General features: G+C 45.3%; 1 protein-coding gene across 2 annotated transcripts in view; it reads left to right on the top strand.

Annotated features, from left to right (window-relative positions):
- The first annotated feature begins 9,091 nt into the window (after nucleotides 1-9,091).
- Nucleotides 9,092-22,855, top strand: part of LOC143924026 (acetylcholine receptor subunit alpha-1-A) — a 52,937-nt gene continuing 39,173 nt past the window's right edge. The window contains exon 1 of one of the 2 annotated variants that reach the window (XM_077448049.1): nucleotides 9,092-9,248. In XM_077448049.1, the coding sequence (XP_077304175.1) occupies nucleotides 9,209-9,248 (40 nt within the window). In that variant the 5' untranslated portion in view covers nucleotides 9,092-9,208. Of the gene's footprint in view, nucleotides 9,249-21,873; nucleotides 22,054-22,855 lie in introns of those variants that run through there. The other variant, XM_077448050.1, reaches the window with a different exon arrangement.

Here is a 22,855-nt window from a genome sequence, read left to right as displayed (position 1 = left end):
TATCACGTAGGGATTATTTTCAATTTGACAATATAAAAAAATATACCTACCCTCTACATCTATACAGCTATTATAACAGGAGAACCGAACCGCCCTATCAACAAGGATGCTAACCCCTCTTGCATAGGTTGAGAATTCGGAATGGAACTGGGTCTGGAATTTCCGACCTTGTAGACACCGAATCGTATCACCCGTTAAGTGAGTCTCCTGGAGGCATAATAATCCGGGTCCTTTACCCTCTAAAACTGACAAGACCACTTTTCTTTTGGTCGGATCTCCCAGGCCCCACACATTCCACGATACTATCCTAATTCTTTTCACCTGCATCACTACTTAGCAACCTATAAATTAGACAGTTTTCTTTTAAAAAAGACAGTAAAAAAAAAAAAGAAAAAATGTATAAATATATTAATACCAAAAAAGACCTTCCCCTTTTTTCCCTTTTACATACATGTGCTCTATATAGTGCATACATGTGCTCTATATGTGCTCTATATAGTGCATAATATTTTCTCCCATCCCCTTCTAAATAATGCATCTCCAAATTTGTGTATCCTTGTATTACTTTTATGGTCTTTCCTTTACCCCACCCTCCCTTCCCAACTCTCCCGCCCAAATTTATGTGTCCTTGTGTTGTTTTTGTTATTATTCCCTTTCCCCCCCTTCCCATCTCATCTTTCCCACCTCCCCTTTTACCAAACTCCCTCTCCCACCCCCCTCGCCCCTTAGGGCTACCCCCTAGGGGTACATTTGTGGCCTTCTTACAACACTCCCACCACTCACCCATACCAATCCTACTGGGTGCTCTCACCCCCAATCTTCACCCACTCCTGGGAACCCTTTGTCCCCCACTACAAATACCCACTTGTACTCCACACATCCTTACTACTCAACCCCTGCCCCCCACCCATATTGTGCATAATACAAATGTAAAAAAAATTTCAACAAACTTACCCCTTATTCCTATCCACCCCCCCCCCCCCAAAAAAATATATACCCCCGAATCCCTTGAAAACCATCTAACTGCCCTGTAACGTGTATTTATAAGTCTTTTTTACTTTCATCTAACCATTGGGATGCTTCCTCTGGTGTATTGAAAAAGAACGTCTTTCCTAGTGCAATCACCCTTAAGCGGGCTGGATAGAGGAGTGCATATTCTAACTTATATTTAACCATTTCTCTTTTGACTGGTATAAATTCAGCTCTTCTTTTCTGAAGGTCAGGAGAAAAATCAGGATACAAAGAAACCCTAGCTCCCTTAAACCTAATGTCTCCCCTCATTCTGGCCTCTCGCAGTAGGGACACTTTATCCTGGTAATTAAGAATCTTGAGCATTATAGGCCTAGGGCGCTCCCCCATATGGCGGGTTTTTCCCAGGGTACGATGTGCCCGTTCTATTGCGAATATCGGGGTAAATGTTGCCGCCCCGAAGAGTTCTCGGAACCACCCCTCAAGAAAAAACAGATTAGTCCCCTCACAGTGTTCAGGGAGACCTAGCACCCTGATATTGTTTCTTCGATTCCTATTCTCCATCTCGTCGAATTTATCCGCTTGTATAATAGCTGCTTTTTTAAATGAATCAATTTCCAGCCTCATAGGCCTCAACTCATCCTCCATCGCACCCATGCGTTCCTCGAGCTCGGTAGTTCTTAGTATAGTCCTATTCAATTCCTGTCTCATGGACAATAGTTCCTCCTTTATATATCTTAGCTGTTCATCAAAATTGGATATCGAGTTTTTACATTCCTTAATTGCGTTCAAAATGTCTCTTAATGTGGGTTCCTCATCCACATTGCTCGGCATCAATGCATGGGAGCTACTTAGCGTTGTTTCCAAATTTATTGTTGCTATTGGTAGTTTTCCTCACCCCCCTCCCCTACTGCCCCCCAATTTAGTAGCTGGTAAAATGGGGTTGGCCAGACACTGGCCTTGACTCCTTCTATCAGTAGAAGAATTTTTGATGTCTTTATTATGTAAATTTCCCTGCTGAGAGCTTGAATTGCTGGGTGAGGCTGGGCCAGAATGGGCGTAGCGCCCCAATTTTGCCGCTGCCGACATTTGATTAGTTTTGTCCTTAGCGGCACGGGTGATTTGTTGACCCTCTGCAGGTATTTGGTCCTCAGGGGACCTTTTTCTTGACATGATTAACTTAAATAGCCACAAGCGAGCCCACCATGCAAATAATCAACTTCCACTTATCAACTGATCAGGCAGGGAAACAATAATATAACACGTTCCAAAAAAAAAAAAGGGAAAGGGGAGAGGGAGGGAGCCGAACTGTTGTAACGTCTCTCTTTGTGTAGATGACACTTGCTCAGTCCTCAAGCAATAACCCCGCAGCAACGGATTCAGTGCTATAGCAAAATATTGTTATTTGTGTATATCAGCATATATTCAAAATACCGCAGTTCCAATCAGTGGTTCACTTCAAGAGTAACTAGGAACAAGAAAGAGAAAAAGCACTTATCTTAATTGCTGGTTCATAGCCATATAGCGTTCCACAGGTCCATGCAGGGCATCCAAGCTATCCAGATATTCCACTCTCTCCCCAAAAAAAAAAGACAGGCAACGCTGTCAGTATAAATTTCAATTCACTGCCTCTTGTCTCACCAGCCACTCCAACTAGTCTGGAGACGAGGCAGAGAGCAGTAAACGAGGGGGAAGAGCGGAGGAGAGCGGGGGAAAGCGGGGGAGAGGGAGCTCTACACAGGAGTCCCCTCTCACCTCCACACCGCGCGCCAGCCAACCTGCCGCCCAGAGCCTAAGGTGCCGGGCACGCCACACGTGTCGAGCACCAAGCTCAACGGAGCGGAGGGAGAAGCTCTGCAGCGTCGCGGGAGTCCAGGAGCCGCTCGAGATCTCGCGAGATCCCCCGCGAGACTCTCGGCCCCCGTTCTGATAGCTCAACACGGACAGCAGCGGTCCCCGTGCTCCAGCACAAGCCGCACAAACTTGAAGGTAGCAAGCTACAGCCACTCAGTTTGAGCCGTCAGGCAATAATATGTGCCTAGGCATAAGGGCCTGAATGCCATACAAGTGCTATACACTGAGGGGCCTTAGGCAGCATCAGATAATCCAGGGGGGATCAGAGCGAAGACATCAGAGCAGGCAGGGCAACGAAGGGCAGAGCAGCACCATGCTCTCACTCCTCACACACGTCCACTCCCATCGACATCCGGCCACACCCCCTGTTTGTATTGGCGGAAATTTACTAAAACTGGTGCACACAAAATCTGGTGCCTCCATCCACACCTTAGAACTAGCACACAAGAAGGACCTCAATCCCACTACCTTTGTGGACCTCTCCAATGCCCGCAGAGAGTTACTCCGCATCTTAGATGCAAACTCCCTCATAGCTAAGAGACAAAGCATGGAACCAACACTATATCCTGGCAAACAAATGTGGGCAACACCTTGCTAGGGATCTTCACCAATACAACACATCTGCATTGCCGACCAACAAAAAATTCAAAACCCCCGAGGTATCGCAGATGCTTTTCAGCGATACTAGTCCCAGCTCTATAACCTCCCCACAAGGACAGGACAGACTTGCAAAGATGGTACACAACACCCTGACATGGAAAACGACATCTCAGAGATGGTTCTACCGCAAATAGATCCCTCCGACTCTGCGGACTTAGACAACTCCCTGACGGTGTCAGACTTTTTACGTGCCATCAAAGGGCTGAAATCTGGTAAGTGCCCAGGGTCAGATGGCTTCTCCCCTAGATTCTATAAATCATTTGCCCCATCCCTTGCCCCTCTTCTTACGGCAGCATTCAACTATATAGATGACTCCCACCTGCCCTCTAGAGACCTTCTATCTGCCAATATTTCGGTCATACCCAAAACAGGAAAAGACCCCTCCCAATGCAGTAGTTACAGGCCAATCTCTCTTCTTAACCTAGACGTTAAACTTTTTGCAAAAATTTTAGCAAACTACCTCTCACCCCTCCTACCCTCCATCATACACAAAGATTAAGTGGGTTTTGTCCCTGGCCGAGAGGCCAGGGACAATACCACTAAAACAATCCACCTCATCTCTTACTTCCGTCAACACAATCTAAAGTCCTGCATTCTTTCCTTTGATGCCGAGAAGGCATTTGACTGGGTCAATTGGCAGTTTCATTGGAACGGATAGGCCCCACATTTGTGTCCAAGGTAATGGCACTGTACTCCCGCCCTGCGGCCTCTGTCCTGGTCAATGGCTCCTCGTCCCTCTCGTTCCGAATCTCAAACAGAACTCATCAGGGATGTCCTTTATCCCCCCTACTTTTTGTACTGGTGATAGAACACCTTGCAACAGCCATTAGACAAAATAATAATATTGTGGGTATACAGACAACATCTTCCGTTCACAAACTCTCACTCTATGCAGATGATCTCCTCGTTTATGTACAACAACCCCACACGTCCCTGCCTTCTTTGGCAAAAGTGCTTCCACTTCACGCATAAATCCTCCATCTCTTGTTACACACAAGAGAAGAATTTTAAACTCGTATCTAGGTGGTACAGGGACCCTCAATCACTTCATAGAATCTCCCCCTCTACCCCCACTTCATGTTGGAGGTGCGGTGACACAGAGGGAAGTTATCTCCACATATGGTGAGAGTGCAGAGCCATCCAACTGCTCTGGTCCCAGGTTTTCACTATCTACAGTTGCCTTTATGATCGACCAACGACACCCACTCCAGAGGTAGCTCTATTGTCTATGCTGCCGGGCTCCATATGCTCGCAAAAACGTACTCTGTTACAATTTTTCCTATCGGCGGCCAAGCAACTTATACCCCTTTTTTGGAAAACCACAACCACCCCTCCCCTGTCCTACTGAGTTTCGGTGGTCAATGACATCATGCGTATGGAAGAGATGATAGCCTTGGATAATGATACCTCAAAACTTTATGGCTCATATGAATTGAATACTCTACCTCTGATGCCATGAAAACCCTATTGACCCCCCCCCCCCACACTGAAATAACCACGTCTTGTGCTTCTGACCCTCCGGCGTGTCGCACCAAGGTCTGCTCACCTCCTTACCCCCCCTCTACTTTCCAACCTTCTGACTTCTCCCCCTCTTTTTCTTATTTATTCTTTCTCCCCTAATTTTACACTATAATGGCTTAGACCTGGAGGTTGTTATTCCTATTCTCCACCAGATATTCTGCAATACAAGTTGGGCTACACCGACCCATACTAGCCTACGGTTATATACATAGATTTCATCGGTTTACTCTCAAAATATACTTACTATGCAGGCTGTTTTGTACTACCTCATGTATTGAACATCCAGCTGTAATGCATATTGTGTTGTTTTTCCCTGTTAAACACAATAAAAATATATTTGACTCAAAATATATGTACATGGGGCAGCCATATTTGCTCATTATGTATTCAGGCTATGCTTCCTGCATAACAGTGCAGCACAATGTTCATCTCTCACATGGTAGGTGAGGTTTGACCTGAATGCAAGCAACATACTCTCCATTAGACCTACTAAATGTATATCAGTTAGTGATTAACCTATTCACCAGGGCTCACTGAAGCCTGAGTGCCCAGACCAAATGTAGCAGTGTTAGCACCAGGGAATGAGGGCCTACTGAGGTCAAGCACATTCAAGTACAATACTGTTACAGATGCAGTGTACCTGCTTCAACTGTCACTGTGCCTTTCTCTTTAAAAAGCACATTGGCAGCTGAAGCCAACAGGTTGTTTTTTTTTAACTAAGGTCATGTGACCACCGTGATTAGCTGTCATGATGATCACATGTGTGATAGCCATGTAAATGGTTTACCATTTCTTAGTGTAGACAAAGCAGTGATCAGTGAGAGTGTGGTCTTAGAAATTGAAATTTGCATTTTCTGCCCTCTGTCTCCCCAGGTGAATGTTGGCTCTAAAGAGAGTCTAAAGACTTCAAAGAGTGTTCTCCAAACACCCAGCAAGGGATAATGACCTTTTTCTATGAATGGCTCCAAGATTGTGGTCAAATGGCAAAAAGGTCAGGGCAGGTGCCATAGAGAAACAGGCAGAGGTCATAAAGTAATCTTAGAACTGGAACAAAGATCACAGGTACATGAGCCTGGGATACTGTGAGAGGTCTATTTTAGGTAACTCCTGAATGCCCTAAGCAGATTTACATAGCTTTCTCGGACATGACCTCTGAAAGTGTCCAGCAGCACTTTTCTCCAGGCACCAGCAGGGGGAGTGTGAGTTTGTCTAAATATATGGATGGAAAAGACCTGTGGGGATTTCTGGGGAATTTGAAATCACAGATGAACAGAAATCAAGCATCAGACCCAGGTGCAAAACAGCAGACTCATTCTGCAGATACTCAGCTGCAGACAGTAAGGCGGTGCGGGTGTTGGCGGTAAAGCGCCACTATTTTTAGCGGTGCTTTCCCGTCGTTTTAGCGGCGGTCTGCGGGCGCTAGCGGGGTGGTTTTAACCCCCGCTAGCGGCCGAAAAAGGGTTAAAACCGCCCGCAAAGTGCCGCTGCAGCGGCGCTTTGCCGGCGGTATTGCCGCGCTGTCCCATTAATTTCAATGGGTAGGATTGGTTTAGGAGCGGTGAATACACTGCTCCTTCACCGCTCCAAAGATGCGGCTAGCAGGACTTTTTTCACTGTCCTGCCAGCGCACCGCTCCAGTGTGAAAGCCCTCCGGCTTTCACACTGGAGTGAAAGGGGCCGGTTTTTTTCAGGCGCTACACAGGCGCTATTTTTAGCGCTGTAACGCCTGAATACCGCCCCAGTGTGAAAGCAGCCTAACAGTGGTTGGTTTTGGAGACATCAGCCTGTAATACTAATATCAAGTTTGATTTAACCACTTGAGCCCTTTGGACATACTACATAGGTTGAAAGTGTGAAGGGCTATTAACAAGCTCATGGCTGCAGTCAGTAGTGTATTTAGGTTTTGTGCTGCCCCAGGCCTAAATATGACCCATCCCTTCCTGCTTAAGACCCACCCTGTCATCTGTAAACCACATCCCTTCCTCTTTAGGCTCCACCTTTTCCTCTTAGAGCTCCACCACATTCTCTCTGTACATTAAGCCCAGGTTCACATTAGGGTGAGTTTGAAATTGTGCGAGTTCAGCTGAACATGCACGATTTCAAATGGGACTTCGGGGGGCGATTTGACAGTCATTTGTGTGGGTTAATGAACAGATGTCTTTCAAATCACCCCAGAAGTCGCCAAAAGTAGTACAGGAACTCATTTTAGGAATCGGTGCCGCTCCGCATCGATTCGAATGGTGCCATTGCCGATTTGGATGTGAACGGGGGCTTAAAGTGGGTACCAAGTGCAGCCTCTTCAGTGCCCATAAATGTAGCCTCACCAGTGTCCATCAGTGCAGCCTCACCTATGCCCATCAATGCAGCTTCACCAGTGCTCATCAATGCAGTTTCACTAGTGCCCATCAATGCAGCCTCACCAGTGCCCATCAGCGCAGCCTGATCTGTGCTCATCAAAGTAGCCTCACCAGTGCCCATCAATGCAGCCTCACCAGAACCCATCAAAGCAGCCTAACCAGTACTGCCTCATCAGTGCCCATCAATGCAGCCTCACCAGTGCCCACCATCAGCGCCACCTCATCAGTGCCCACCAGCACCATCTCATGAGTGCCCATCAGTGCAGCCTCACCAGTGCCCATCAGCGCAGCCTCATCAGTGCCCTTCAGTGCATCCTAACCAGTGCCCATCAGAGCAGCCCCATTAGTGCCCATCAGCACAGCCTCACCAGTGCCCATAAAAGCGCAGCCTTACCAGTGCCCATCAATGCAGCCTAATCAGTGCCCATCAATGCAGCCTCACCAGTGCCCATCAATGCAGCCTCACCAGTGCATATACAGGTGGTGAGGAGGCAGCATATCGTTGCTTCCATTGCCTGTCAATTGCCACATCGTATCCTGCAGGTAGTTAACACTGCCTTCTTGCGAACCGCTGTGGGTGTCATTACAAAGTTAATGACACCCTCAGATTAGTTTACAGCTTGCAGTGGGAACTGTAAATTCATACAGGAATCGTATCGCATAAGTGAAAACACCCATGTGATCTGATTCTAGTGTGGGGAAAAATTAGTCTCTGCACCTTTTTCTGTGCGAATCCAGTGTGAGTTCAGCCATACAACTGTATGCGGTGTGGTTGTGAATCACATGCAATGTCTGAGATCGCACAAGTCTGCACCTAGGCTTATACCAGAAGCACCAGCCTGCAGATGTTAAGCTGTAAAGAGTTAATTATTTAGATAAGCTGCAGTGTACATGTGTCCATTGAAGCAGAGTAGGGAAGCACAGTCCTCCCCTAGCATCCAGGACACAGAGGGTTAATTACCAGAGTCTGTCTATTACAGATAACAGGGAAATACAAGAAACAAAGTGGGAAAGCTGTAGCACAGATAAGCCACAGCATGAGGTTTGCAAGGAGAGACAGTGAGGTATCTTACACTCACTCCTTCCAAGTCAGATATTCAGAATGTAAAGTAACTGGGTCTGCTGCTGAAGAAACAATCCGGTGGGTCCATGTGCACCTGGGGTCACAACACAGGAGAAACTGACCAGCTCTCTCTCTGCTCTCCCGTCTGTGTGGAGGGGAAGGGGAGGGGGAACTGTCACCACGCGCTCTTTGAGAGAGACGCTCTTCAAACCCTTCAGCCAGCAAACCTGGCAGTGAATGGGCTGACTAGGGAGCAGGGCAAGGGGGACTTTTTCTGTGCGGACGGGTGGCTTTTTTGCCATCGCCTTGGCCTGGGCCTTGTCAGCCTAGGCCAAGACACAGCACTGGCTGCAGTAGCAGCATATAGAATTTTTTATGTCGTCATGTTACTGGAACCTCAAGTTTTCATTGGCCAACTGTAATGACCCTTCTGCAAATTCTTGCTCCATGACTGTAAATGGTGTCATCTTTCTTGGCCGAATGTTGCAGCCTTATGATTGTCAATTGCATTCTCGCTTATTAAATAAAATTATAAAAAACAAAACAAAAAATGCTTCATGTGTGTCACCGCAATAACACAACAACAATCCCTGAACGGGATATCTCTGTGAATCCCTCACCACATATTTCTTAACCTTCAGCTGTCTGGCTGAACAGGTGTGAAGCCACAATAGTCCAGTTATGTCCTTCCTCATAGTGGAATGGAATAGACAGGGACCGTCCCCCTTACAGGGACTCTAAAGACTTGTAACCAGAGAGTTGGAGCCAAGAGAGCTGCGAGGAAATGGATTTTACCGTCATACATTTTATTCTCCTCATTACAGGTACTGAACGGATTGTGCTTTTTACACTTACAAGGATGCCAATTTCAGAGTGATGAAATAGATAAATAGATTAATAATGCAATTAGCTTTTATATTAGAAATGTATGTGCATTTTTCATATAGGCACTCAACATCTGTCTAATAATACACTTGTTTTTGCCTGTCCACTTAATCATTAATTGTACATTTATGTAAAGTTCACAACCTAACCTATTGCAAGTCAGTAATTTTATTGCTTTAGGTAAGTCTCGGTTTGCAGTTGAGTGTATTTTTGCACTTTAAGTGGACCTATGTTTGGTTTTAGCTAAGTTATGTTAAGGGAAATCATTCGCATATCACACTTTGCATATTATAAAATGTATGTCTCAAAGAAAACTTTTCTAGTTGGCCACAGTCATCTGATAGTGTGTGTTGTCTCTGTGCAGTAAAGGAAGAATAAAGTTGATTCTGACTTTCTATGGGAAACAAAGCCTTTATTTCTATCAGACAGCTCACATAGAATTGTTATGTTATGTCTATCCTCAGCAATATAGTTGTATTCTTTTTGGAAGATCTTCATTTTTAGAGGTCCTCTGTCTTCATTCCATTGTGGAACATAATCCAGAGACATAGAATGAGTGAGTGAGTGGAGCGAGCACTTACATTCTGTCTGCAAAAGATGGGGTTTCGGGTTTGTATGTGCATTGTTGAAATATACAGCAGCAGAAGAAAATGGACTTCAAGAGTAATCTGACTGATAACGTAGCAAAAGTCCTAAATGTATGCAACTCAAGCTTCATAAATGGATGTTGACAGTATTTCCTAAATTATTGAAAAGAACATGGTGAAAAGTGTACTGGCCAATAGCACACCCTTAGAACTCATTTACACTAGCAGTTGGGAGACAGTAAAAACACAGTTAAGCTTACTTACTTACTGCTCCCAATTATCCCCCTTTAAGCTGCAAAGGCAGTGGTTTCGATGTATGCCTTGGCAAAAGTGATCCTCGTTGGGTTTGCCAGGCAGTACCACTGTGGAACAAGACCCATTCAAGGGAATGGGGCCACCCTAAAACCACATGCATGCATGTAAATGTAGTGCGACATTTACAGGATTAATGCAGTCAAAATGATCTGTCATATGTCTCTGGAAAACAATCTGACCTGTATGCTTTAAAGAGGTGTGACAGTGATAGCAGCATAAGTATAAACATAGGGGGATATTTACTAAAGGGAAATCTACTTTGCACTACAAGTGCACTGAAAGTGCAGTCACTGTAGATCCAAGAGGGACATGCAAGGAAAATAAAAAACAGAATTTTAGCTTGCACATGATTGGATGGTAAAATCAGCAGAGCTTCCCCTCTTTTCAGATCTACCCCTCGGATTTACAGCGACTGCACTTCCAAGTGCACTTGTGGTGCAAAGTGGAGTTGCCTTTCATAAATAACCCCCATAAGTCTTGCATATTTTGGTATCAAAAATATTTTTTATTAATGCTTATGAGTAAAACGAAAAGCAAAAAAAACAACCACAAGCCACAAGCAAGAAAAGTAAAGCAAAGAAAGATAAACAAGCAAGTAATTACGCAATACTATAATTACATTTGTCAAAATTATTTTCAAGAATATTATACTGTAAATGGCCACACGCAGCAAGATTTTGATCTGTTACAACATGTAGCATTAGGTCCTACATAAACCATTCATTTTTTATTTATTTTTTTGTATCTAGAGAGGTATATGTTGTCTTTACACATTTGTTGATGAAATGTGTTGATCTGAAAGATTAAAGTGATTGTAAATGAAAATGTAAAAAAAAGTGCCTTCTCTGTGCAATGAAATTGCACAGAGCGATTCCAAACTTCCTCTTCTCGGGTCCCCCATCAGTGCTACTGGCTCCTCCCCTCCGGTGAGTGCCCCCATAGAAAGCTGCTTTCTAGGTGGGCATTCGTGCAAGCTCGCTGCAGAGTCTCCCTGTCTGTGTATATGATATAGACAGCAGGACTCGGCCACACCCCCTGCTCCCTCATCACAGGTTTTGATTGATTAACAGCAGTGGGAGCCAATGTCTCCCACTGCCTCAGCAAGCCAGTGAAAGTAGGAAGTAAGGAGAGCTGCAGGCGTGCACAGCGCTGGATTGAATGAGGGCTCAGGTAATTAAAAGAGTGGGGGGGGGATACTTATGCCTAAACATTTTTTAACTTAATGAAAGGAATGCAGTTTCGTATCATGAATTTTTGTTTTGTTTTATATAGTAGAGTGAATTTAACCCCAGCTCCTGAAATACAAAAAACAACCTTTGCAGTGAAGTCCCTACACCACCCCCTGCACTACAAGAATTGAGGAACAAGAGATGAGATGAGAGATGAGGAATAGGATGTAACAATTACCTTACACCTTGCTCTGCTACTCTACTCTACTCTGGTCCAGGTTGCAAGAAGGCTATTGCCGTCTTCTCATATAATTCAGGCTTTTGGGTCTTCATTGTACTTGATGTTGTGATCAGGGGAGGGCTGGCAGCCTTAGGCCTGGGGGGCAAGTCCAGTCAAGTGGCCCATTGAACCACTGAATCAGCTCCCCACCCATCTACACCACATTCCCCGTACAGAGAGAGAGGGAGACTGCTCCACATTGCCCCAAAGAGAGAGAGACTGCTTGACACTGCCTGCACAGAGAGAGAGACTGCTTCACACTGCCCTTCACAGAGAGAGACCGCTTCACACTGCCTGCACAGAGAGAGACCCCGCTTCACACTGCCTCCACAGAGAGAGACCCCGCTTCACACTGCCTGCACAGACCCCGCTTCACACTGCCTCCACAGAGAGAGACCTCGCTTCACACTGCCTGCACAGACCCCGCTTCACACTGCCTCCACAGAGAGAGACCCCGCTTCACACTGCCTGCACAGACCCCGCTTCACACTTCCTCCACAGAGAGAGACCTCGCTTCACACTGCCTGCACAGACCCCGCTTCACACTGCCTCCACAGAGAGAGACCCCGCTTCACACTGTCTGCACAGACCACGCTTCACACTGCCTGCACAGAGAGAGCAGTCACTTTCTGTGCAGGCACTATGAAGCAGTCAGTCTCTGTACAGGCAGTGTGAAGTGGAGCAGTCTCTCAGAGAATGGAGCAGTCTCTCAGAGAGAGACTGCATGATTGCCCCCAGAGAGACTGAGAAAAAGAGCTTGCCCCTTCCCCACACCCAGTACACAGACCAATGAGACTGCAGGAAGATGAAGACTAAAGACTGTGCTGCCACTGCCACCACACTAAGCACTACCTGTGGAGTCCGGAGCTTCTCTGGTGAGTGAGCACCACACCACTGGGCAAGCCAAGCAAGCAGAGTAGCTGAGAGTCACAGCAGTGAGCGCAGCAAGCTAAACACGCAAGCCCGGCTGTCTCCCCGGCATGAACACCAGATTCACCAGGGTGCAGGTTCCTCCTGTCTTAATTGCAGATAGTAAGAAATGCACATGCAGGCGCATGCCGGAGCACAGACCAGATTAAGGGCATTGTGGGCCTGGTGCTGCAGTGGAGCAGGTTTAGGAGTGGCAGGGATATGAGGTAAGTAATGTCATAACCCAGCTCTTGCCCAGACTTGGTCACAGCCCCACAGGGCTATAATGTTAGGGAAGCCCAGAACTTGAATTACCAAGCTTCCGTAAGAGCCGTGTGTCGGTGTGTGCTCTGAGGTGAAAGTTTCCAAGCCATCAGAATACAGTGATCACTGCTGGCAGCTATAGCAGCCAGCACTGATCGCTAAAAAACATAAAGACACGCTGGTTGTACTGTCAGTTGATGGAGTCAAATTCTGTACAACCAGTCTGCACAGAGATAGATTGAAATGTCTGCTGAACTGGCAGAATTTCAATCTGTCTATTGTGGCCTAAGTCCACCAGTCTCTGGGTTTAATAATATCCTCTAATCTTCTGAAAGGGGGGCTCCACTTAGGTGTAGAAATTCACTTTGAACTCCACCTTATTTTCAGAACTCTCTTTAGGGTCCTTTAACACTGAAGGCGCTGTACAGGCACCTGTAAAGCACTTCTTATGCCACCCCAGGTTTCCCACTGGGGCGGTGCGCTTGAAGGACATTCTGAAAAGTCCAGCAAGCAGCATTATTGGGGCGGTTTGGGAGAGGTGCCCAGCCCATTGAAATGAATGCAACACGGCCGTTTTAACACTTTCTTTGGCCACTAGTGGGGGTTAAAAGTGCCCCGCTAGCGCCACTAAAACAATGATAAAGCGCCACTAAAACGAGCAGCACTGTACCACTACCGCCCACATCGCCCCAGTGTGAAAGTACCCTTTGGTATTAGATGTGCAAACAAAAAGGTGAGACCACATCTAATACCTACAGAGAGTAATGGAAATAAGGTGGAGTTCAAAGTGAACTGTGTCATTACCTGCAGGGATTGGCATTTAGGGGGGTTAAAGCAGGCAGGGATGAAATGTGATATCAACTATTCACTGCCTGTCAAATGCCTCTGAAAAGTGACCTGAGCATGGATTACTTTTCAGAGGAGTGGCTGCTGCAAGTGAATACAAGCATTTAGGCTCACACTGGTGTGCTGCGGTTTGGCTGCAGTGCGGGTGTACTGGCGGGTGTCACACCCCCTCAGACTTCTTTTAGGTTACTCATTGTTGCTGCATGTTCTGAAAGTGCACCAAACATGCAGCATGCAGGACTGTTTGTGCACTTTCAGAACATGCAGTAAAAATGTGCATCCTCTATGTCCCAGGGGCAACATGCAGGATGACTGCCAGTACACCAGCACTGCAGCCAAACTGCAGCATGTCAGTGAGAGCCCACATCATACCATCTAGCCCTAGGAGGGCAAGGTAGGTACTGGCACAGGCTGATAGAAAAAAACTTTTGGGCTGCAGAGAGGAGGAGAGAGGAGGAGCTCACTTACTTGGATGATCCCAGCCTCCCAGGAGCCTTACTGGATTCCAGCCAACTGCTCAGATTGAGCAGAGAGCAGGTCCAGCCTCTGCCAGCCAATGGTGTGGAGTAGGGAGGGGCTGGGCGGGGCTGTGCTGTGTAACACAGACTGTCAGCCCTGACATGAAAACATCGCTGGCTCACAGTACTGGACTCTGCCAGCTCAAGAACTGTGCATGTTGCGGTTTTGAGCTGACGACACAACAGCCTTTGCCACTGCATATCAGAGCAGCCCAGGGGGCAATTGCATCCCTGCCCCCTGGCCCAGCCCTCCCCTGGTTGTGATGGTTCAACAGCCAGCCAGAGCATCTTTCATGAAGAGGCTTCAGGGGACCAGTCTCACAAATGGGGGAGCTTGCCAGGATGAGGAATAAGGCAAGACTTACACCTTATTGCTCTACCTCTAACAAGCATGTAATCATTGCAGTGCTTAGGATACATACCGTAGGTATTTCCTTAGTAATTCTAGGAGCTTGGCTTCAATAAAGGTTTTGTGCAAAGTGAGTTTTCACTTTGTTTCAATTCATTCCCTTTGGAAGTGAACATATGCTTCCTTCTCTATCAATAACGTTTCCCTGGAATCCGCTTATAAAGTGATGACCAGATGGTACATGGTCCCTTTCAGACTAGTTCATATTCTCAACGGATTATTTGTTGGACCTGCCCTATGCTTGGCCTCTTCTGGTCCAGGGTCTTCTCGCTGTTGCGTTTACTACTTGGAACGCCACTTAATAAGGACCCTTAGGTGGCGCACCTACATTTTAAACCACTGAACATTACTAAATGCCAATTCCAGTTGGTCCACTTTGTTCTGCTTTCTTCTAAACTTACAATGGCAAAGGCATGGAAGAAGCAATTCACCGACTTTTCAGAAGTTGATTCTTACCTCGATGGCATTTTTATTAACAAGCATTTGACTAGTATTTTTGCTAATACTTACACCAAATTTCTTAAAATTTGGAGCCCATGGCTCCAATACCGACATCCAATGATTTCCTTAGCCAGCCTGACAGCTACATAAGTGGCCTCCCAGTGGGCTGAACACTCCCTGCGTCAAACCCTCCTCTCCCTTTCCTACTTCTCCTTTCCGCTCTCTTTTTTTCCTCTTATTTTTCTTCCTAACGGAACCTAATTCCCCATTACCAGACTGATGCCATGTCGGTCATTCTGGCCAATCAATAGTATCAGCCTTATGGCCGCCATCTCCTTCACTGTTTTGGTATATTGACCATTCATTGACCGTACCACCTAGCTGTTTGTACCATTCTTGTTATGATCACACTTTTCTTGATATACTGGTTGCTCAGCTTTTGGGAATCGATTTGTAAACTGTATTTGTACCTCTCTTTAAAACAAAATAAAACATATTGAAAAAAAAGTGAACATACTCTACTCCTTTAGTAAATTTGCCCCACTATATGGCCATAGGTAGTATATTAGTTTGTCTTTTATTTTGTGTATCCTAAATAAATATACATGATCAAATGTTTTTATCACAATGCCTTAAATACCTAATTTCTAAAAAAAAAATTAATGTTGTGTTTATATAACAAATGCAAACTTATTTTAGACTTGTGTAAGGCAGAAAGGATAAGCTTGACTGGCAGTTGCAGGTGAAAGGAAGTAATGAGTATTTTTAGCTGCAGTCCAGAAACCTGAGAATCGCATAGTTATCCTTCATTTCATGAATGGTAATTGGGAAACATCTAATCTGTGTTTTGCAATGTGTTCTAGTATACTGGAGATGTCTAGAGGTTTTAATTTAAATTAAACAGTAACTCCAACAAATACTTCCTTAGTAGTTGGATAGAACTGGGAGGAATTAAAACCTCTGCCGGCATTTTATTGCTGTCTGTCTCCTCACTGAGGAAGATTTCCCCTTTACTTCCTGTCTTGATAACTTTTTTTTTTTTTATTCTTTATTTAAACAAAGACAGGATGGAACACACTATTACAATCAACATAGTATAACAGCACTAGGATTATAGCAACATATTACAATTAAAGTCCGCTGTTGGCTGACATCACTTAGCCGATCTAGGCTCAAGGAAAGATCCCGACAGTCAGGATCCATCCAGATGCCTGGACGGGCAGCTGGCTCAGCCTCCACAGCCCAGCACTCCAGTGAGCACTGGAGGGGCAGAGCAGAGAGCCAGGGACTTACAGTCACTGACTCTCAGCTCACAGAAAGCTGAGCACTGAACGATCAGTGGCAGGGGACAGATGCAGCATCGGATCGATGCTACATCCATCTAGGTGAGTATAAATGGTTTTTTTTTACAAGCCCATACTTCTTGTTTAAAGAGGAAGTAAACTTCCCTCTAATGTTTGTACCAATAGGTAAGCCTATAATAAGGCTTACCTATAGGTACTGTAAATATCTCCTAAACTTGCACCGTTTAGGAGATATTTACTGTATACTGCGGCGATGATGTAATCAGCAAATGGGCTCTGAAGGAACGGTCGCCCTGGCTGTTTTTTCAGAAGCCTGTGCTGTGATCGGCGTGCGGCTCCGGCCAATCACAGCACCAGAGCCCCTGGACCCAGAAGGAAGACGGGTGAAGATGGATGTGGCCTAGAGCGGGGATGATGGGGGGTTCGTTGGCAGCTAAGTTTCACATAATGTGCTAGTATGCGATTATCTGCATTTAGGTAAAAAACCTTCAATTGTCAGCTTCCCCCCTCAGCCCCACAGCACCCCCAAATATTTACTTTAGAATGATCTTGATCCACCTTTGTGCCCATCTTGTCCATCTCTGTGCCCATCTTGCCCATCTCTGTGCCCCAGAGCAGCAGCTCTGCTCTCTCTCCCTCCTCACTAGACTGATTGGCTCCTGCTACCGTCAATCAGATCCACTGATGTAAAACCATTGAGTGGGACAAAGGGGAGAGATGTATAGTTAATGTAATTTTTTATTTATTTTTTGATCCTCATGGACCCCCTGAAACCCAGGATTCTAGCTGGTATTGTGATCCCTAGATAAGGAGTCCTTATAAGGGCTCGTTCACATGTACCGTGCTCTCTGAAGAGCAATCTGTGTTCTAAAAGCATTTGACAGGCGATGAGGAGACATTGCATCGCTGCCTGCTTTAACCCCGTAAATTGTGGACTACTGCACCACAACCACGTGCATTGAATGGGTCATGGTAAGCAGACTTTAAGCCAGCCAAAAGCGACAGAGAGTATAATTTTTGTCATGATTATGAAGCATTGCCTCATATATACAATATGTCACCCATGGTATGTGTGCACCCTCAGCCACTGTCTCTGCAGCTAACTAGGGTAGCATTTGAGAAGCAGTAAAAGTGCATGGTTTTACCTCCCCTTAACCACACATGTTAATGGGTCCTAAAGTAACCAGGACAACCAGATTTAAAATACTTTTACTTTTTTTTGCGTTCTGCAGTAAGTTGTGCCATTTGTTGTCAGTTATTCTGGCCTACCACTGTTCCCTATAGTGGGTCTATCCTTTTCCACATTTTCCACATAGTGGTTATGCATTCTTTGTAGCATTCAAAATATTTGTGAGTAGAATGTTTTTAATGTTTTATAGATAATGGAGAATCTTGTAGTAGGTATAGTTCCAGCTTATCTGAAAGAGACACATGGGTCCTCGGTGAACCTTTTAGTGGAATATCTCTCCAACCAGACAGCTATAGAAGCGTGATGAAAGTTTAAAATCTCTCACTTTATCCAAAATGAACATGAATGCCATCTCAGGGCTCCAAGGAGAAAGGTGGGGGAGAGGGTGGGGGTTCTGGTGCCTTTCCCTAACATACAGTACACACAGACTCTTGCAGCATGGCATTATTTACACATTAACATCAAACGTATCTTTCAAATACTGATAACAGTGCATGGATCACATTCTTGCAAAATTATGCCATTCAGACTCTAGTGCCAAGGATATATCAAGAAAATGAACGCTCAATTCCATTTAAATCTTTTTTTTTTTTTTTAGGGTTAACCCCCATGTAAAAAAAAAGAAAAGTTCTTAAAATCACTACTTGACATTCCATGTTACAGGACTGTCCTCCAGCTCCTCCTCCATGGACCCGCTCAGGACCTCTTACCTGTAATTAGGATATGAATCCTAAATAATTTAAAAAAACAAATGTTTCAAACCCTTATGCCGCGTACACACGACCGGACTTTTCAACATCAAAAGTTTGACGGAATGATTCCGGCAGACTATTCGATCGTGTGTGGGCTGCAGCGGACTTTTGATTCGCAAAAGTCTGACAGACTTTAGAAATGGAACATGTTTCAAATTTTTCCGAAAGAACTCCGCCGGACCCAGTTCCTACCGAGAAATCCGCTCGTGTGTGTGCTAGTCCGACGGACAAAAACCGATGCGAGGGCAGCTATTGGCTACTGGCTATGAACTTCCTTATTCTAGTCCGGTCGTACGTCATCACATTCGAATCCGTCGGACTTTGGTGTGATTGTGTGTGGCCAAGTCTGTTCATTCGGAAAGTCCGTCAGAACTCTGTCAGAACTCCATCAGAACTCCGTCGAAAGTCTGTCGGACCTAAGTCTGGTCGTGTGTACGCGGCATTAGTGGAGAAAAGTGGACAGGGCCAAAATTTTTCTCATCAAACCCACCTATGGGATCATTTTACAGACCTGTTAAATATAAATAAAGTTACAGTTTAAGGCTGGATTCATACCTATGGATTTTTTGTGCTTTTTGCCTTTTGCAGATTTGCACTGCAGAGCCTGTTCCATAGGAAACCATGTTAAATGGACTGTTGGACTGTTAAATGGACTGTAGTGCAAATCTGCAAAATGCAAAAAGCACTAAAAATGCATAGGTGTGAATCCAGCCTTAATGTAATTAACATGATTACCTGTAATTGGCAGTTTTTGATGGTTAACAGTTCTTGCTCACGCTGGACTGGTGAAATAAACCTGCCTTCGGCCCTGTTTATCTTTGCAATTGAGGAGGGTGGTAAAAACACATGGTTGTGATGCATTTTTACTGTCCCCCCCAACCGCTCTCCTTTAAGCAGCGGGTGAGAGTGCACACAGGGCTGCAAAAATGATTCCCCTGATGCATATTGTGGGAGGAACAGGGCTGTGCCACAACTGCCCCACAACCAAGTGTGATGCATGTGGTTGCAGCACTGTGGTTTTTAGGGGTTACAATCATTGGCTCTGAAAAGTCATCCTCCACACGTTGCGCTTCAGGGGGTGATGCATGTATAAATGAGCCCAATGCCCGACTCACATCCCCGATACCAATGATTCAATTCTACAGCGTTTCAAATTCAAAACCTCATATCCTCACCAAAAGTTGACTTTTGAGGTGCCCCAGAGAAAACCACAATGCAAAATATAAAATTAGGGGGAGGATACACACCTATTTGTAATTTTTATTCATACAAAAGTCAAACATATAAAGGTCTATGCACATATAAAAGAGAAACTGCATAGTCATCTTCCTTTCTATAGTCAGATGCTCTCCTTCTCTACTGCTAATACAAATATTTCAGAATGGAGTAATAAACCCCCTTGACCTCTATTTATCCATCATCATTGTCCAACATCATTCTTCATTTAAAAAAAAATTCTTTACGCATTTGGCGGCAGTTAATACCCTCCTCATCGGGAGGATATAGTAGTAGTAGGAGTAGAGAGGCAAGTCGCTATGCAGTATAACCTAATATTATAAAGAACAAAATACTTGAAAAAAAAATACATGTCAAATGGTTTACTGCAAAAATATTACTGTAGGAGACTAAAATCATACAATAACATTATTTTGCACTGGGAATAACCCCATAAGGTAACATCCAGCACCACCAGGCTGGGATCTGGGACAACAAGACAACCAGAAGGCAGATCCCTGGGTCTCCCCCTTATTATCTTGCAGCCAGTTACTAGGGGTTTTCACACAACCACCCATTCTGTCATTGGATACGCTCGTTATCCAATAATCGACCCAGGGATTTGTTTTGTTTTTTGTATTTATTGTTGGAACTTGGATGGGAGAAGGGAATAGTGGGATACTCCAACTGGAACTAATTACATGAGGACAACTCTTACTTGGCCTTACCAGGTTGAAGGTGGTAGCAGACTCTCTGCTATACCATACTGCACTTGTATGGGAGAAATAAGTCCTTTGCTTGCTCTGGCATCAGACTTGATGAAACAGTTTTATCTTCAGGACACTCACTAGCGTCCCCTTTGACTGACACCCGACCACTGACTCTACTAGCTGAAGAGGTGGCCCTCACAGGACAGGCCACATAACATAGATCCGTACTCACAGAAGGCAGAAACAGATCCTTCCTGGTGTGTCTCCCTTCCAGTCAGCTCTGCAGGAAATCTGGGTTGCAGCTTTACTCAAATTCAGGCCCTCAGATCAACCACCTGAGGCCACATGGCAGCTTGTTCAGAGGAGAGGCAGCCGCCCCCTCCCTCTGAGGCCCCTCTCTGCAGTAAGAGACCCTGAGCACATGTGCCCTTGGCATATATACAGTCACCTAGCATGCACCGAGGCACTTTCTGCTGCCAATGGCCATGGCTGTAACTATGCCTGTGCTCTCGTTTGTTAGGTTTCCTCCCATTGTCCAATATGCCCCATCCTATTGGACCAGTGTGAAACACTCAGAGAACATGAGCAGCACCTGAGCACCATGAGCAGACCCTATGAATGGATCCCTGCTCCCTGGTAGGGGAGAGAGTATCTAAATTTACCCGGTGGCTTTCCTAGTAAGCAGAAAGACCCCAAAAGTAAACTCCCTTCTAGCACCTACCTAGGAGGGTTCTACATCTACAATGAAACATCACTGTTCAAATTGTTATATATACATAAATCAAAAGACAGCATAAAAATGAACATATGCCCACAACAGATTGGAAGAAAATCCAAATAACTTACTGTATATCCCTATTTAGCACTTAAAGATCTTTCTTTTTCTTTCCCTTTTTCTTTTAATTTTTAAACCATTGCCATTTTTCTTTTTTGCTTAGAATTGTAGGGCATACTCCCGTTTGTTTCCTCCCTTCCCCTTGGATTTATGTATACTGAATGAAGCTTTTGTATTTACTCCACGTGCCCCATAGGTTGCCCTCTGAAAGATGTGACTGCTATTGGATGTGTAGCACTCTCTACCTTAGGTAGATAGGTGCTAGAGTAGTGGGTTTGTTTTGTACTGTCAGGACAGGTAAATTTAGGCAGGCCTATGCCTTGAGCTAGGCCTGTTTTTTTGATCTGGGGGCAGAGGAGTGGTTTAGTGTAGCAGCAGGTGACTGACATGTGTTTCAGCTCTTGGGCGCCTCCTTTGGTTTTCAGAAGGTTCTGGAAAAGAGGCAGGTCAGAGAGCTGGAGTGACATGGGGTGTATGTCGGAGCCCTGACCAATCCCCAACTAGGATTGGCAGGGGGCAGGCCTCCTATATATACCCATGGTCAGCCTGTTGGGGAGGAGTTGTCGGGTGGAAGAACTGAACGATGGAGTGTTAGACTATCGTGGTCTGAGAGAACCCTCTTTCTGGGGGGGGGGGGGGGGAGTGAACTCAGGCCTGGAGCTCGAGAGCTGGGAGGGAGTCTAAGAGGTATCCTGGAACAGGAGCCGGAAAAAGGACAGTTGGGAGCACTGCCAGGCAAGTCATTCAGGAGGGATCCATGCCTGGGTGAGTGAGAAGCACAGTGTGAAGCTGTGGGAGAGACATACCAGGATGTGGATCCAGAAGGAGAGACTGTGGTGCTGTTTTGGAGTCAAGTCGTTGCAGCCACGAGGGCTGGCAGGATATGCTTTGGACGTGCTGGGATTAGTAGTCCACCAAGTGTCAGCACATTTTTTCTTCTCTACTAAAATGGTTGCTACCTCAAAGGGAACTGCAGACCCCTGCCTGTAATGGGCTATTAGGTAAACGTTAGGACTTATTCAGAGTGAGGCCTAGCCATGTGCTAATGGTGACAGGAACTTAGATTTGGACAGTGAAGTGAAGCAAGTGATCTCAAGTAGTGTGCTGGAGGAGATGCGCAGAGGAATAGAGTGTCAAATATAGACTCAAACATTGATTTCATTGAGAGGTATTCATTATCTGGGCATCCCATGTCCCTTGTCCCCATTCAAATCTTAATCCCCTAATAAAAACAACAAAAACAAGCAAGAGACTGTTCATTGTCTGGGAAAGTGTGCCATAATGGATGTCTGACCAGCAGGGTGAAAAGTGTGGATGCTGAAACATGCAGCGATCCCACAGGGCACCGCTACAGATGGCTTATGTTTTTTTCTGGATCCCTAGTAGTTGGTAGTATAACTGCATATATATTCATACCTCTGCTCTGTTGGAAGGTTGACTCATTTAGATTCAATTACTGAAAATGTATTAATGCAGATTTTTTCCTGATTTGTTTGTCTCAGGGCTCTTGCATGTTCCCTGCGTCCACACATGGGGGATACCTGCCTTCTGGATGACTTGGTGTCCCAGATCCCTGCCTGGTGGGGCAGTGTTATTCCAAGTGCAACCTTTTTTAGTTGTATGTTTTTAGTGTCCTACATTTATATTTTTGCAGTATACCATTTGACTTGTATATTTTTTTTAACTGTTTTGTTGTTTGTTTGTTCTTTATAATATTAGGTTATACTGCACAGTGACTGGCCTAAGGGTCCGTTCACACAGGGGCAACTCCGATCCGACTTCAGGTCGCCCCTAGTCGCCTCA

The sequence above is a fragment of the Lithobates pipiens genome, unplaced genomic scaffold (assembly GCF_037356315.1).
Source record: "Lithobates pipiens isolate NorthernLeopardFrog02 unplaced genomic scaffold, aLitPip1_a1.2 Scaffold_22, whole genome shotgun sequence".
In the NCBI taxonomy this organism is placed as follows: domain Eukaryota; kingdom Metazoa; phylum Chordata; class Amphibia; order Anura; family Ranidae; genus Lithobates; species Lithobates pipiens.
Note: the sequence above shows the minus strand (reverse complement) of the source record. Positions and strands in the feature narration are given on the sequence as shown.